This window comes from Lissotriton helveticus, chromosome 3_1 (assembly GCF_964261635.1).
Source record: "Lissotriton helveticus chromosome 3_1, aLisHel1.1, whole genome shotgun sequence".
NCBI lineage: Eukaryota > Metazoa > Chordata > Amphibia > Caudata > Salamandridae > Lissotriton > Lissotriton helveticus.
Window position 1 is genome coordinate 413,589,648 of NC_136061.1, and position 15,793 is coordinate 413,605,440.

Consider the following 15,793-nt stretch of genomic DNA (forward strand, 5'->3'; position numbering starts at 1 on the left):
GCCTCACAGAAGCACTCGTCTCAATTTACGGCGCCTGTTTGGGGTCTTGCAGGGGGTATCTGCGAGGCCAGAGGTGCCGGCGGCCCTGCTATCCCTAGACGCCCATATGGCGTTTGATAGTATAGAGTGGCAGTACCTCTACACAGTTCTGGAAAAAGTGGGCTTTGGAGAACACTTCCGAGCATGGGTGCAGCTGCTATATACTGCACCGCTGGCGAGAGTCAGGGCGAATGGAGTGCTGTCGAGAGAGTTCCACCAAGGCCGGGGTACGTGTCAGGGCTGCCCCCTCTCGCCCACCTTGTTCGCACTAGCGCTGGAACCTCTGGCGCACTGGATCCGAACGGATCCTTTGGTGTGGGGTATCGATCTGGGAGGGGGCTGGGAGGAGCGCATCTCTTTATACGTCAATGACATCCTCCTGTATGTGCAGAGCCTGGCTGCCTCCATTCAGAGGCTGATGGACATCATGGGAGAGTTCGGCACTTACTCTGGATACCGCATAAACTGGGGTAAGTCCCTGGGACATGTGTTGGCGGGGCCACAGCACCGGCTGCCGGCAGAATCGGAGCTATAACCTGGAAGGATGTTTTTAAGTACTTAGGGATTTGGATCACACATTCTGAATCGGAATTCCTGCGTCTGAATGTTTCGGTGCAACTAGATCGGCTGCGCGGAGATGTGGAGCATTGGAGGTCTCTCCCGCTTTCGCTGATGGGACGGGCCGTTCTATTTAAAAGGATGGCCCTCCCTTGCTTGCTTTATGCTTTACAATGTGCCCACTTCCTGGTCCCAGACCAGATTTTTAGGGCGATTGAGTCGAACAACCCTCCTTGCTGTGGAGTGGGGGGTGTCCTAGAATAGCCCTTAGGAAACTGCAAAGGGGCCCATACGAGAGAGGGCTGGCTGTACCGGATATCCGCCTTTATTATTTGGCGACACAACTAATTAATGTGAATGGATGGGTGTTCTCCCCTCTGGAGGAACCAGCCTACAGGGTAGACAGGCAGGCCTTCGGCAGCGACACATACCTAGCAGCCTTATATACCAGAGGTAGGCGGTGCCGCCCTCTTCCTCCCCAAACGGCAGCGGTGGTTGCGGTATGGAGATGAGCGATGAAATTGCTCGGGTGGGAGGCGAAGCTCACGGAGCAGACTCCTTTGTGGGCGGGCTCCTTTCTGCCGGCGGTGGCAAAATTGCAGGATCTACGCAGATGGGGCTTGATAGGTATTGATGTGCTGGGGGACATTTGGAAACGCGCGGGGACACGCGCGGGGACACACTGTTTCCCTAGTGTAACCAGGCGCTATATAAAAGGCTTTTATTATTATTATTTATTATTATTTTAAACGGAGAGAGATGGTTAACTTTGCTGACCTGCAGGCCGAATACCAGATGGAGAGCGGAGAATTCCTTCACTACCATCAGTTGAAGTTCACTCTGCACAGGCATCTGGCCTCAGGGGAGGAGCTGCCTGAATATGCTCCGCTGGAGGACAGATTGTTACTAGACCCAATGATCGACAAAGCAATCTCGCTCACATATAAAAAACTCAGTAACAACATTCCGGACACGCTGGGGCCCCTGCGGGAAAGGTAGAAGACAGACCTGGGGCTGCTGGAGGATGGTGACTGGGGGGAGGCCCTGCAGTGCCCCAGGGAGGTGGCGATTCACGCGTGGTTCCGGCTGGTTCAACTTCACATCCTGCACAGATCTTACACCCCACGCACAACACAGTACCGAATAGGCTATGTAGACTCCTGCTTCTGCCTCAGGGGGTGCGGGGAGGAAGGGACCTGCTTTCAAATTTTATGGGACTGTGTAAAGGAACATTGCAAGGTTATGGGGTAGCGATCTGACGGCAACGGTGGAAGAGTGGGAGCGGGACCTGGATTGGTGCCAGCGGGCAGAGAAGGTCATTTACAAAAGTCAACGTTGCCCTAAGAAATGGGAGAATTTATGGGCGGCCTGGAGGCGCTATAGAGATTGGATGGACTCACAGTCGAGTGGAGACCCGACGTGAGAAGGGCACAGGGTGGAGCCTTCACCTGACAGATGTGCATTGACAACGTGGTGGGACTGTGGCGCTATTCCTGCTTTGGCCCCCCTGGGTCATGGTTGCACTATAGGCCAAGGTGTTACATTTTGTGTAGGGTGTAGTGGGTGGGGAGGGGGGGTGTTCTGTCCTTACATGCATGCATTGGGGGGGTCAATTGGGGTGGTGTGGAGACAGGGTCTATGTCGGAAGGGAGGGTTGGACATGGCGGGTAGGTTGGATTTCTTAAGTATGGCTGTGATTGCTTCTATTAATGATTGTCAATGCATTTCTGCTGCTAACTGATGTGCAATGTTATGGAGTCGGATTTCTTTCAATAAAAAGATTTTAAAAAAAATATATATCTATAGGGACACCGTCCGGACCAGGGGCCTTCCCAACCTGGCTTATATGCAAGGCTTTTTCGACCTCTTCTAGGGTGAACATTAAATTTCTTGATGTGGAGTGGGCAAAAGAGACAGAGGGAGGACTCGTCAATCCCTCACCCTCATTAACTTTAGAAAAATGGCCAATCCAATCTGATTCAGAAATTGCAATCTCTAGTCCAGGACCAACCTCGTCTCTAAGAAAGGAAGTTCTGATAATCTTCCAGAAGCCCGCACTATCGTTCCTGCCTGAAGCTAGATGCAGGGCTTCCCAAGCTTCTACTTTCAGCTTGTTCTTTCTGTTTTTTATAGCGATTTTATACTCTTTCCTCAGTCTAACAATTTCCTTAGCACATCTAGGTTTCTTATGCAATTCTTTCTTTAGAAGTGCATAAGCTCTAGTGCAGCTAGCGTCAAACCATCCTCCTTTTTGTTTGGCATTTTTACACTGTCTCATAAGGGAGATCTTAATTTCATTAGAAATGGTGAGAAAAGCTGCAAGGAGCATTTCAGGTGTCGAATCTTCCCTCAAACAAATCGCTAGCTCAGATGTGCATTTTCCAATTATTGTGTTAAGTATTTCAGTTTGATCCACCACAGCCCATCTTAACGAATAACCATTTGTGCTACCGATAGACAGATTTTCATCCACAGTGTCCCTTTCTATTTTACGTGTTAAGGTAGACTTCTTTGGGATCAGAATGGTTACACAGAGCGGAAAGTGGTCACTTAACGCAATATCTGAGACCTTAAAAGAGTAAACTCTATTTGCATGCTAATTTGTTACAAGAGCATAATCAATAATAGAAGCACAACCCCTCCCATTAAATGTTGGGGATAGGGAAGATGGTATCATACTAACTTCGTTTGCAAATCCCAAATCAAATTTACCAAGCAATTCATTAAATTGTTCACCCAAGACGGAATGATTAAAGTGTGACTGGCACATGCCGTCTTCCCGTGTCATTCCACACCTGTTATCATCCATCATGTTACACAAAATACAGTTAAAATCTCCTAAAAAGAGTATCATCAAATCATGTCTAAAAACCTTATCCTGTAAAGACAGTGCATTGCCCAATTTTTTGAAGACACTAGATACATCAGCAAGAGGAATATTATTATATAGATTGAGTAGGGCAATTGGAATATCAGGAGCCAAAACAAGTATCAAAAGTTGGAAATAGATATCTTTAACAGGCTCTGTGACCCTTATTATATTCAACTTATTGGACAAATAAATGCTCAATCCCCCCTTTGCTCTTCCATGTATTACCTCCACAGCTGGGGTATGGAAGGTCTTAAAAACACCAAGATGGACTGGATCCCTACTCCATGTTTCTTGGAGGCAAATTAAGTCTTGAGTAAGGATGAAGTCCTGCCAGAGTGGATTACCAATTTTAGATTTGATGCCGGCAATGTTCCAAGAGGAAACACTGCATAACGTGGGGACCAGTGGGGGAGAAATAGGAGTGACAGCAACAGGACTATGATCTACAGATAGGGTCACAGTCCTATGCTCGCTCCCTATCTCTAACTCCGTTTCCCGCACCTCCAGGCCTCCTATGGAGCCCTCAACCCCTATCATGTTAGGAACATTCCCCCTACCTACCTTTTGATTTTCCCTGTGGCTAACTACAGACATAAGGTCAGCTGCTATGCCTGGGGGATTTTGTAAAGTGTCTAACTGTAGTCATTATTATCTAGTCCACTAAGGATGTTAAAGGGATTAAATGTTGGAATAGCATATCTATCTCCCGTTTGACCCCCCTGATGTAATAGTGGACGAGGGGGTCCTAGACACCTAACCGGCCGCGGGGGGCAGTAGAAAAAACCGAGGGGGACGATGTTAACAAAATCAGGATCAACAGACCCAGTACAACCCCTCTCGATTATATCACGAACCAGCATAGGTGACCGAAATGTTACAATTACACAGCCCCCACTCAGTGATTTATTTGACATACCCACCCAGCTCACTCTTCTGACCTTTTTAAATTCAGAAAACAAAGAGTTACTGGGTCCAAGCTTAGCAGATAAAAAATGGAGGGATTTGTTCCTCAAAGTTGACCAATGTTCAAAGACATTGGACGGAAGGGGAGGAGCATAAGCCAGCACCACTGTATATGGCAGTGCTTCATGATGTAGATTTAAAATGGGTAAGGTTGAAGATACATTAGCCTCTCTATTATCCTCTACTCTTTTTATTTGTCTTACGTTCTTGTTAGTATTTATTTGGACAGTGCCAGATGGACCAGGAGCATTAGGTCCAATATTACCCCTTGACTCTGTGGGCTCCAGTCGTCCGCTAGCATCACTATTTTTGGATTGAGTTTGAGTTACTGGGACCCTTGGTGTATTATTAAGCATTCCATTTGAATCCTTCAGAATTGGTTGAGGTAATCTAGGAATTAATTTGTCCTGAATAGACTTTTGATTACTAACAATCTTTTCCTCCATATTAGTTACCCTGGTTTGTATATTCGTAACTTTTAAACGGATAGGTTCTAGAAGAGTTGTCAAAAGTGTCTCCATTCTTCCCCAAAAGCACTCCTCAGCTGCTTGATTGCCTATACTACTTGAAGGAAAAATACTCTCTGTCTGACTGTTACTATTTGTTCCTTTTATTACAGTTGGTTTTACAGGAATTTTTCGCTGTTTATGGCCAACATTCCCTTTAACATTTTTTTGCGAGTGACCCTTCCTTATTAATATGTTTTAACTTACATCTTGCCTTCTGCCCTCTGGTCGTTACATGTGGGCTATCGTTATTAACACTTGACATTGAGACAGAAATTGGGCTAGAAGGAGTGTCAGAAGCTGTAGAGATTACACACACAGCAAGATTTTAATCCAATCATTCCCTTGTTAGCCCTAAACTGGATTGGGGCAATGCCTTACAGGCAGGACTGTCGTGGAGACTCCCAGCAGACCTCTTAGACAATGTAGATGGTCGTGAGACGTTGGACCTGATCCTTACTGACTATCTTGATACGAAATGGGGCTCCACCTCACATTGTTCCATGGAAGTCTTTAAGGCAAAGTACTGTTTGGGCCTCCCATGCGGAGTTTGCCGACTGCTTCAGGCGGACATACAAAGGGAGAAAATGACAATGACTGGGATAAATGCCGCGCTTACCGTCTCTTAGCCTGTATATTACCAGAAAACAGACCCCTCCACTTGTAACTCACTTAATCACTCTTGAGGGAGCTAAGGTCACTCCCCGGGGCTTCAGTCATCTGCCCTCTTTTGGAACATGTTACTTCTATCATTAATGGGTCGATTGACTATAGCCAAGATGGTTCTGCTCCCCAGATGCCTGTACTTCCTACAGAATTCCTTGTCTCCTATACCATCTAGGATTTTTTGACAATTAGACTCCATCATTATATCTCTTCATTGGGTGGGAGGGCATAGTATGGTTGCCCTGGCGACACTGACCAGACAGCACGACGAGGGAGGTCTGGAGACCCCATGATTCATATTATTTTGCCGCCGAACTACAGCATGTGGCTTGTTGGTTAGACCCCACAGACAATTGTGAAAATCATTTACTAACTGGTAGAATGGAGATGTACCGCTTACCTGAACTCTCAATTAGAGGGTGCAGGACTCCCGTAGGATGTCTCTCAAATAGTCAGACATACGCCGACATCTGGCATAAATATGTTCAGACTGTACTAAAACGTGCCCCCTTCCACCGAGAACTCCACCTTTGGATCCTGAAACCTGTTTGACAAATAATGGACAATATGACCTTTCAAATATGGCGAGACGATGGATGTGAACTCCTTGGGGACCTGTACCCAACTGAGAATTTCCTCCCATTCATGGAGGCATGCCTCACCTTCTCCCTTGGGCCCAGTTAATTCCTACAACATGCGGGATTTGCCAATATAGACAGGAAAGTCTGGCCGTACTTCCCACCTGCTCCACCTCCTTCACAGACTCTGGGGATCCTACTGACCTGTGGCGCGGGTCCCCACCTGTTCACGTTGTTATATAAGGTCATGATCTCTGATTTGGTGAACTCTCCCTCATGCTCCCCACTTGCCTAGGACATAGACTTGTACACATAATTTGCTGTGTCAGACTGGAGCTAGAGTTAACAGGCTCACCCAGATCCTCTCCTGTAATGCCAGATTTAAGTTAGTGCACTTTAAGTTTCTGCATAGGACTTACTTCACCCCTAAGGGCTTACACCTAATTTGTTATGTTAAAATATTTATAGAGTGCATGGCTGTCCCAGCAACGGGGCATCCCAGCGCTAAAGGCAGCGGGGTGGAGTGGGTAGGCGGAAGCAACTAATGATGAGAGAATAGCCAAGTCTTCACGGCCCTTCTAAAGGAAAAATGGTTAGAAGTGCATCAGGTGGGAAGAGGCAGGGAGTTCCAAAGGGTGGGCGCTATCGCCTTGAAAGAGCACCCTCCAGCTCTGGCCCTGCGTACCCAGGGCACCCTGGACAGATGGAGATCCGCTGAGCGCAAGGCAAGGGCAGGTACGAGAGGAAAACAAAGATCACTCAGAATCACAGGGCAGGGGCCCGAAAGAATTTTGTGAGTGATACAAAAACTTTAAAGGGAATTCTTTGCTCTATTGGCAGCCAGTGTAGCTGGCGGAGGAGGCCAGAGACAGGGCGATGCTTAGGAAGTGCGAACAGAGTACAGGATGCGGTGTTCTGGGCGTGCTGGAGCCTTTTGATCACTGACTTATAAGAGCCAAGAAGCAGGGCGTTGCAGTAGTCCAGCCTAGCCAGGACAGTAGATTGGGCATTCAGCTGACAAGTGTGAGAATCAAAGAGTCCTACGATGGGCTTTAGGCCCCGTAACAATCCAAAACAGGTGCCTGCTACTGATTTAGCGTGGGCATCAAAAGAGAGGGTGCTATCCACTCAGACACCAAGGTTCTTACCAGCAGGTTTAGGCAGGGGGGGTGAGCCAAGCACGGGAGGCCACCAATGGCTACCCCGAAGGTGGGTGTCCCTACCTAAGAGAAGAATTTCTGACTTAGTGCAGTTCTTTTGAAGACAATTGGCTTGCCATCCAACCAGAGATGGTGACAGATCCTCCTGAAATTTCACGGTGTCCTGACAAGGATCATTAGAGAAGGAGAGCACCAGCTGCATGTCATCTGCATACGACACCAAGGAGATGTTACGAGCTTTTACTACCAGAGCCAACGGCCAGATGTAGATATTGAACAGGGTAGGACCCAATGCTGAGTCATGGGGGACGCCACAGCGTAGATGGTTAATGTGGGAATGGAAAGGTGGAGAGATGACTTGAAAAGTCCTATCGGCCAAGAAAGATGAAAACCAGGAGAGGGCTTTGCCACCGATGCCGAACTGCCGCAACCGGTCTAGCACGATGTGGGAGACTGTGTTGAATGCTGTGCTCAGGTTGAGCAGAATCAGCACCGAGGTTCTACCCTCGTACAGAGAGGCCCGCAGCTGCACAGTGACCACAGGCAGAGCAGACTCAGTACTATGACTACGCCTGAAACCATTTTGAGAGGGGTCCAGAATCGAATTGAGTTCCAGGAACTGATTAAGATAGTGTTTACCTACGATTCTGTTATTTTAGCAAGGAATGGGAGCAGGGAAATCAGATGGAAATTTTCAGGCCTAGAAGCCTCCAGTGTAGGTTTTTTCAGCCGAGAAATAACTTTGGCGTGTTTACAAGATTCTGGGATCAACACATAGGATAGAGACAGATTTGTTAATTCCAGACACCCTGGTAGGAGACACTGCTGGAACTTTATAAAGAGGTCGGTCTGAGAGAATTGTCCGGAGACCTCGACTTTACCTTGGTAAACAAGACTGCGAGGGCTTCAAAGGAGATAGGAGTTAAGGAAGAAAGAGAGAGGATTGCAAAGCTGAGAGAGACCCCACAAGGGGGTCTGGATATATATTCTCAGGGCAGAAACTGCCATAGATACACTTGACCTTGGCAATGAAGAATTTAGCCATTACCTAACACTGAGAGTTGGAAGATATGGTGCTATCTGGGACAGGAGAGGATTTCACCATGTCTTTTAGGAGAGAAAAATTAGTTTTGGTGGGGTTGCTACTCGTGTTTATTTTATGGCAACATATGCAGCCCTAGCCTTTCGGACCAGTTCATGATAGGCTTTGATAGAGTTTCTGTACTGTGATTTGGCTATGGGTTTGTAGGGCCGTCCTCGGGCGCGTTCGAGGACTTTAAAATTCTTCCTCGCTAAAGTCAGAGAATCGTGGACCCAAGTGTTGGCCCACGTCCTTTTAGGATAGGTCAATTTGGCTGGAATTCGGTTATCCAGTGCTTTAGTGACCCAGCCCAAAAAGGATTTGTTGGCTGCCTCTATGTTGGTGGGCAGTTCAGGTCTCTGAGTGTTTAGGGCAACGCGGAAGTTGGCAGGATCTAGTATGTGCCAAGGGTGTTTATTCAAAGGATTGCGGTGGGGCTGTGATTTAGATCCTGCTAGGCATATAAGTAAAGAAATAAGGGAGTGGTCGGTCCATGTCATAGGGAGGGGGGCCTGAATCTCTAATGACGGGATGTTGGAAAAAATGGGGTCGAGTAGATGGCCAGCCAGGGCCCCGGGACAAGTTGAGACAGTTGACAAGCTGCCATGCCACCTACGAAGTTGTTGATATCAGGATCACAGAGTGATTCCAGATGGAGATTCAGGTCTCCTAAAATGTTAAAATTGCTGTATTAAGTACCAGTGTGGTGACAGCATTGGCCAAAGCTTCTCTAAAAGCACTGGATGGGCCTGGCCGACCGTAGATTAGCAGCCCAGAAAATGTGAAATTGTCCGTCAGTGCAATGTTAAAAAGTGCGCTTTCACAGTCGGGAAAGTTTTCCCGGGATGAGACTACAGGCGTTGGCAACTTCATATATGATTGCAATGCCCTCGCCTCTCCCAGCCGTTCTGTTCAGATTGTTCAGAGCATAGCCAGCGGCAGGGCCAGGGCCGGAATAGCAACGGAGTCCTGAGAGAGCCAAGTCTACGTAAGACTCCGTAAAATGTATTCCCTTCCAGTGCAGATGCTTGCCCTGGATGTGGTATTAGAGGGGCTGTTTTCATGCACTTAGCCAGACAGTGTTGGGAGGTGCCGGGATTCTGGACTCAGATCCAGAGAGCCATGCATATACCATTTGACCACACACCGCAGTGCTGTCTATTAGGCAATATTAGAAGACCTAAGGCAAGAAAATGTCATATCGATTTTTTGCATCTGACATTAGTCCTGGCCAGGCGCCGGATTGCAATTACCTAGATGGGACAGAGAGCGCCTGATTTTAATAGTTTGTGCAGTGATGTTATGGAATGGCCTGTAACTGAAGAATCTCATATGAGGCTGAGTAAACAAGATGACAAAGTAGTAGAAGACTTGCTTTCTGGAGCGATCTATGTGATGTCTTTCCAGATCCAGAGGCATCAGGTACTTCCTCTGTCAGTGAGAATGTTGGAACTGAAGAGAGTGATGGGGATGGAGTGATTAGAGTCAGTGAGCCTATTGAGGGCAATTCGGGGATGTGATGAATGTAGGTGCAACTCCGGTGGATTGCGGGTTTGGGGCCACAGTGAATACGTGGGGACATATTGGCCATTGTCGTCTTCTTGTTTTTCTGCCTCATTTATGCTGTCCTGTACATCTTTGGTTTTACCCAATACTGCTGTTATTGTTCTTTTTAAAGCAGTCAAAAAAGCGTTTTAAAAAAAAGCATTGTTTGTACTGCTTTCCCATGTCCTTACAAAAAACATTGCAGCCAACCGAATTCATGAGTTTTTCATTAAACAAGAGAATTCAAGATGGCTGAAAAAATTAGGATTTGTGTTTTTCATGTCTCTGAAGCCACATGCTAAGATATTTTAAGGGAATTACCCCATCTTCACTCACTCAACACATTTTTTGGTAGCAAAAAACGGTTAATCAGATTTACACCAACCACAAAAACACAGTATCTGAGTGGTGCGGTTTAATGAAAGAATGAGTCAAAGGGTGGAAGAATGGTCAACATATTAGGTGCCTAAAACCATTAATGACTTGGGAGCCACTTTCATTTATAAGCCAGACCTATTGATATTCCAGTGATTTTGATTTACTTTTAAACATATTTTTTTTGTTTGTAGGCTTGTCCCCAGAAAACATCCATGGAGTTTAACGAGAGTGAAGAACATTCCACAGGGGAAAATCAAGAACATATGGAAATAAAATCCCAAACTCGAACCCCCTCATTTGGGAACATTCGTTTTCAAACTTCTCCGCGCCAGACTAGAAAATGCCATACAACTTTCTATGGGGGCCAATTTCATGGCCGAAAAAAATCAGAGTATGGTAAGGTATAGCTCAGAATTCCTCCTATTGAATTATATTGAACCACTGGCAAGAGATTTGTGACTTAATAATGTTGATTGCATTCATATTTAAATTTGGATCAAAACTAATTTAAATCAAAATTAAAGTGTAGGAGCCCATGCACTCCAATCCATGTCTGTATTTTTGCAGAATAAGTATTATACAATTAATGTATTAGATCAATGCGCCTTAACCTTTTGACTTCAGTAGACCCCATTTATTCATTACTGGAGCCGGGGGACCGCTACTAAATCATTATTTGAATCCAGAGCCCCTACGTAGTCATTACTGGAAGCCAGGGAGCTCAGCCTAAGCATTTCTGATTGTTTCAACCACAAAACAATACACAAAATATCTATACTACTATTATAAAGAGAGAACTGGGAACCTTTGAGGCGGGTAAACTCGGGAACCACAGCGCCAATCCAAACACCCAATACATCATTGGAATTGTCAGGGTAAGCAGATGGACATAGGCTATATACCAAAAAAATATATATGTTAGAAGGGCAAAGTACGTTCTTTGCCAAAGTAGTCCCTTGGAAGTAGCGCCATCTCTGAGGTGGGCGTGTGCGCTAACGACGTGCGTGCTGACATCAAGGGTCGGACATTTTGGTAAAGTAAACAGGTCGGCCAGGAGCCAGGAGCCAAGAACGGACAGGAGCGCGAGGAGGAGCGGCCAGGAGCGCGGAAACGACGCCCTGCGAGGTCGGACATGCCCAGAGGTAGGAGCGGCCAGGAGCCCTCTCACAGCCCCCATGCAGTGTACCACTGCTCTCCTACCCCTCGCAGGAGACGGGCCCCGGCTCCTCCGTGAAGCGGGGCTCCGAGGCGCTGTGGGCGGCGTGGACCGCCAGGGAGGCCCCCAGGAGCAGGGCTCCATCCCTGTAGTAAGACTCCTGCTTCCAAACGTGTAACCTGCAGGCAGAGCCTCGGGTGTCTGCGGATGCGCAGCACAGCAGAAGTAGCGCCACGCAGAGACCAAGACCCATCGAGGCGCTACAACTGCTGACGTCTCCGCCCTGTTTTCGTCTTAGCACAACAGTGTGCGCGTCATCTCAGCGATGGAAACTCATAGGTTATCTTGACACAGCGATGAGAAATCGAAGTGAACAGAGGTTACATTTAAAATATTCCATAAAAGGAGCGTCAGCTTTTCATGCACCCTGCTCATGTCAGCGCGAGGCCCTTCTAACCCCCGGCACCTCACAAGGGTTTTATAAAGTTCCTCGAAATCCTCAGGGAAGAAATACCAGAAGAGTGACCCTGGGACATCCAGGAACCTCTCTCCCGGGTGCCGCATAATGAGGGGTATCTCTCCCAACTGCCGCATAATGCTTAGGGGTGCACTAGGACCTGCATTATCAATAATAACAGTGCAGGTAATGATATGTTGGAGTAAAAGCAGTGATGGTCTTCTGATGCGTTCCACGCGGTGCAGAGAGGTTCCCGGCGCTGCAGCGGCGCGCCCGGTGATGCTCACACAGACGTCACATGTCATCACTTCTTGCTGGGCCTTTTCTAGATCCCTTTATTAAAGTAATATCATCAGCCCAGTAAATGCTGCCAACGCTACTTACCCAGGGATTCCTTAGTATGGGCTGCAGACTGGGTCAGCGCTGCCCTGGGGGTCCCTGCAGGGGGTCTGTCACAGGGACAATGTCACAGGATGAGCAGGAGAGCATACACACTGGGACTCCTCCGAGTGTGAACACTGCAGGCCCTGTATCCTATAATACATGCAGGTTACAGGTCAGGGCTATGGACCCTGCATAGAAACAAGTGAGTCCTGCCCACAGGAACCTGCCAGGCCTGGCCGCCTCACTGATGCAGAAAACTGGGAATGAAAGGCAATCTGGCAACAATGCTGTGTTCTGCACGAATCCAATCCAGGAGTGTTTCTGGGACCCTCACACTCTTGAGCGCACCGGGAGGGGATAGAGTGACATGGTCATGGCATGGTATCCACTGTGTGGGTCGTTTACCACGTGTCCAGCAAGCGATTGCTCCAATTCCACGCATGAAACATCTCTGCAGAGTCTTGGGTGGGACAAGGGGTCACTGATGCCACATTTCAATGAAGGACCATCACGAGCTCTCGACTTTGAACACGTGGTCACAGATGAGAAGGCGCGTCTCGATTCCTGAGACCGCGGTGAGCAGACAGGAGGTAGCCCCGTGTGGTGCCGCGAGGAACGCGCCTTGAAGAGGCTGCTTTCAGATAGCTCCTGGACTTGTGGATAGATTGGGACCTGAGCTTCGGGCCCTCACCGGTCCTCAATTTGGGGCCATGAGTCATAAGAGAGCAACACCAACCTCAATACAGAAAGGCACCGTGCCTACATATCGGCCTCCAAGAGCCAGAGGTGGAGCGCCGTTTTCTTTTGATAGTTGGGGCCCTGTGAACGGTCTGCAAAATGTTGAAGTAGGTCCCAAAATCTACTGGTAGCCATGATATTTCTTACATTCAGGCACACATTGGCTGCCAGGTTCAAAAGTCCTCTGAAAAATTGGAAATTTGTCCCCCCGGTTCGGGTGGATAAGATATTGCAGCATTCCGGTTGAGGCGATATCACAGGTCTGTTCTGTGACATTTCTCATACCCGGCTTGCATGAAGGGTACCACCCTTTGAGGTCATGGGGGGAGAAGTGATCATATTCACTGAATTTGTTGAAAGGCCGAAGGCCGCTTGGCTCGAAAATGGAACGAGCAGGCCACAGCATTGAGTACCGAGCTGCCCAAATAACAGGGCCACAGAAGTGCATTTCTGGCTTTTCTCACCTTGGAAAGGTTCCACAGTTGCCAATAGAGTGTTTTTTTGCTAACTTTGGATTCAAGAACCCTGCTATCCTATGGAGCCTCAAACACAAGCAAGCGGTTCTCAGAGATGTCATAGCCCACATAGACATGTTAAGATGGAAACAAGGTTGGGTGTTTGACACAGTCATGGTGGGACTGTGCCAACTCCAGTGCCTCAGGAATCACAACTCCTATGGAAAAATGCAAATAGATTTTAGCCCCCACAGCCAATCTATCTAGCTGGACCAAAGGCTCCTCTAGAGATGAGTAGGCTCAGTCATTAGTAACTGCCAGATGGACCTCCTCAGGTATGAAGTTGGTCAAAAGAACATAATCCATACTAATATTATAAAGAGAGAGCCCAAACCTTTGAGGCGGGTAATCTCAGTAACCACAGCACCAATCATAACACCCAATACAGCGTTGGAAAGGGCAGTTGCAGCAGAAGGACATAGGCTATGCAGATGGCCACCATTTTTTTGCAGAGTTTTATATAGCGCAAACGTATCCCGAACTGAATCAGGTATCAGAGCACTTTACATAGCACCAGTTATGTTACATGAGGACACACATTAATTTTTGTTAGGCACGGGGAGATTAAGTGATTTGCCCAGAATCACAGGATGTTTGGTGTCGTTACCAAGACTCGAACCCAGATCCCCAGGTCCGAGGTCGAGCGCCTTAGCCGTTAGGCCAACTCCTCTATACATTTAAAAGGTAAAAGAACCGTGCCAGCAAAGTAGTCCCTTGTGGGCGTGTCTGCGTTGTGCTGTGGGCGTGGGCTGGAGGCGTGACTAACGCTGGGGGCGTGTGGTACGGCCATCACATCGTGGGCTGGGGACGTGACAAATGCTGGGGGCGTGACAAACGCTGGGGGCGTGTGTCTGCCCTTCATGCCATGTGAATCATACATACAAACGGCAATTATGTTGCTGCGCAGCATCAAGGGGCACGCTGGGGGCGTGACACGCTGGGGGCGTGACACGCTGGGGGCATGAGAAACACTGGGGGCGTGTGTCCGGCCTTCATGCCATGTGAACGCAATTGCGCCGCATCAAGGGGTACGCTGGGGGCGTGTGCTACGTTACGCCCTTCATGCCATATGGGTCGTACATTAATCAGAAGATCGTCTGCTATGGCCGTGTGCTGGGGGCGTGACAAACATGTTCACCTAGAGGCGTGGTAAGTAACGTTACTGCAGCCTCTCCTGCGCCATGTTACTGAACTCTCTTATTCAACGAAATTACACGCGCCTGCTACCATCAAACAGGGCTCTAGCAGGGCTCAGGCGGCAGATCAGTACACTAATTACACGCGCCTGATAACATCAAGCAGGGCTGCAGCTGGGCCTCAAGCGGGGGAACATGTGCCTCCTAACATCAAACAGGCCTGCATCTGGGCCTCAAGCGGGGGAACAAGCAAATGAGCGTGTCTGCTTGGATAATTACTGCAGCCTCTCCTACTCGCTGTCACTCACCTCTCTCATTAAACGGATTTACCCGCGGCTGATACCTCTCTCATTCAACGACATTACACGCGCCTGCTAACATCAACCAGGGCTGTAGCCGGGCTCAGGCGGTGGATCACTACACCAATTACACGTGCCTGCTAACATCAACCAGGGCTGCAGCTGGGCCTTCTCCGTCCCTATTCTAATGAAACAAAAAATGTTGTCTACCGCGAGATTTTAAAATAAATTGCCCTTGCCAAATACACACATTACACACATTCTATTTTCTACCCGAACAACGTCGGGACGGGCTGCTAGTTAGTTATATAGTCGGTGGTCAGCAATAGGCAAAGATGGCGCTCTAAGTTCTATCAAAAGTACAAATCAGTTAAGGCAGGTAATCTGGTACGGTGCATAAGGTAGGGAAAAACACCAGATCCCCACATTTGTGGCCAGCAGACCACATATGCTATATATACAAATTCTCTGCAGACATTCAAAGTAAATACAGGAAGTTGCATTAAATATCACAATGATGCTTGTCTTTATATGTTCAGATGTCTTTCATTCAAGATCTTTAAGCCTTCTTAGCCAAAAACGTGTTTCGTCGCTGTTTCAGGGGATTACCCCGCGACTTCTTCAGGGCTGAGGTTAGTTTCAAGTAGTCTCTTAATTCCGGTGATAATTCCAACTCGGAAAGGGTTCCTACAGGGGCGCAATACAGGCCCCCAGTGCGGGGGGGCCGAGCTCCAGAGGCCCCCTTGGCACACAATACATTTG

The 15,793-nt window shown here is 47.9% G+C and overlaps 1 protein-coding gene across 1 annotated transcript in view; it reads left to right on the forward strand.

Annotated features, from left to right (window-relative positions):
• KIAA2012 (KIAA2012 ortholog) overlaps positions 1-15,793 on the forward strand; it is a 758,941-nt gene that overhangs the window by 196,253 nt on the left and 546,895 nt on the right. The window contains exon 6 of the mRNA XM_078680227.1: positions 10,550-10,742. Within this exon, the coding sequence (XP_078536353.1) occupies positions 10,550-10,742 (193 nt within the window). The remainder of the gene's footprint in view (positions 1-10,549; positions 10,743-15,793) is intronic.